The sequence below is a fragment of the Nannospalax galili genome, unplaced genomic scaffold, assembly GCF_000622305.1.
Source record: "Nannospalax galili isolate Female #2095 unplaced genomic scaffold, S.galili_v1.0 scaffold634, whole genome shotgun sequence".
Taxonomy (NCBI): domain Eukaryota; kingdom Metazoa; phylum Chordata; class Mammalia; order Rodentia; family Spalacidae; genus Nannospalax; species Nannospalax galili.
In genome coordinates this window covers 2,081,070-2,082,989 of record NW_008336853.1, presented here as the reverse complement: position 1 = coordinate 2,082,989, position 1,920 = coordinate 2,081,070, and the positions used below count along the sequence as shown (strand labels likewise).

Below are 1,920 nucleotides of genomic sequence, written 5' to 3'. Positions count from 1 at the left end.
GCAGCTATTTGTAAAGGTCTTTCTAGACCTTGGGAATTAGAACACAGCACCCCAATGATGTCGGTATTCTTTCCCTTGGGTTGGATATATAGTAGAGATGGGAACAGCAGCCATAAAGGCCCCACCCAGAGCTTGCCAAAGAGCAAGGCACTCTTTTCATGAGACCCCAAGAAAGCATTGGCAGGGACTGGGGGCGCTAGGAACCAGGAAAGGTGGTCCATGAGTTGGAACTGGGGGGCCATCACCGTATCTTCTATTGACAATAGACTCAGGATGGTGATGTGCAAAGAAAAGTGCCAGGGAATGTGTAGAAAGATACCATCCCATCATCCCATGCCAGAGGAGGCTCTGGAAGTCAGGAGGCATTTAAGGAGAGCCCTGGCCCTCCCAATCCCAAGCAGTCAATCAGTTTGAGGTCTATGTGTCCTCAAACTTGACCATCTTTTGATAAGGTCACTTGAGTGACAGTTAATTCATTTGGGTGGGACCTGAGGGACCAGAACAGAGCAGGCGCTGAAGACACAGACACACGTACACACACTCTTACCTGGGTCAATGATCACGTTAACTTTAGACCTGTGGTCAATGCCACTTCTCTCAATCGCACACCAGTAAATGTCAGCATCACTTCTCCTGAGATCCTCCATGGTTACTGTGAATATGAAGTCTGTCTGATTGTCTCTGATGGATACACGGTCCGTCTTCATCAACTTCTCTGTTTCAGGGAAGAGTTCCACATTCATGAACTTCATGAACTGAGAACTGGACAAGGGAGGGACCCCCCTTCCCCAAGACAGGCCTTCATTAGTCTTTTGGTCAAAGGCTCCAGAAAAAAGGCTGAAGAGCACAATTACAGGTCTCAAAAGAAAAAAATGGTGACCCGAGCAATCAGGGCTTCCTGCCATCCATCCCTCTTCCCCTCCCAGTGGCCAGTGAATGTGTTTCAAATATCATGAACTTCATGAACTGAGAACTGGACAAGGGAGGGACCCCCCTTCCCCAAGACAGGCCTTCATTAGTCTTTTGGTCAAAGGCTCCAGAAAAAAAGGCTGAAGAGCACAATTACAGGTCTCAAAAGAAAAAAAACGGTGACCCAAGCAATCAGGGCTTCCTGTCATCCATCCCTCTTCCCCTCCCAGTGGCCAGTGAATGTGTTTCAAATCGTGTCTTTTTGCACTCTTTGTGTTGCCTTGGTGTGGAGGGGAGGAAGTATCAAAGACCGTGTCCACAGGACATGATGCTGCCTTCATCCTATATCAATGACCCTTAGGAGGCCCAGCTGAAGCAGCAACATCCTATGGCCATGCAGAGGCCCTTCCTGGTGGATTTGGTGCTTTCTAATGGCCCCTACTTCACAAACCATCCTAGATGATTATGCATAAATAAAAATAAAGATAAACTTTTTTTTTGTCTTTTTGAAACAGGGTCTCCCTGTAGCCCCCAGGGAGCCTGGTTTGGGTGGAACAGTGGCCCTTGCCTGAGACAAAGCTCCAGGCTTTGAGGCATATTATACAGGAACAACTTATGCTGGGGCATATCCGCCCCTCCATGAGCCCTTGGAACACCCCTGTTTTTGTCATAAAAATGTCATCTGGCCAATGGAGAATGCTAAAGGACTTCCGTAGGCTGGGGCATCCCCGCCCCTCCATGAGCTCTTGGAACACCCCTTTTTTGTCATAAAAAAAGTCATCTGGCCAATGGAGGATGCTACAGGACCTCCGTAAGGTCAAGGCCAGAATGACGCTACAAAAACTTCTTTTTCTCTATACCCCTACAACCCCAAGATTGTGAGAAGTTCACCTTCTCTGTGCCTTCCATCAACTTTAGCACGCCTGATGAAAGGTACGAATGGACAGTCTTGCCCCAAGGCATGGCCAATAGCCCAGCTTTCTGTCAGAGCTTCGTAAGGGCTCTCTTCAG

At 48.2% G+C, this 1,920-nt stretch overlaps 1 protein-coding gene across 1 annotated transcript in view; it reads right to left on the bottom strand.

Annotated features, from left to right (window-relative positions):
• Cd300ld (CD300 molecule like family member d) overlaps positions 1 to 752 on the bottom strand; it is a 6,929-nt gene extending 6,177 nt beyond the window's left edge. The window contains exon 1 of the mRNA XM_008831507.3: positions 548 to 752. Coding sequence (XP_008829729.1) covers positions 548 to 752 — 205 coding nt within the window. The remainder of the gene's footprint in view (positions 1 to 547) is intronic.
• Between the last annotated feature and the right edge of the window lie 1,168 nt (positions 753 to 1,920).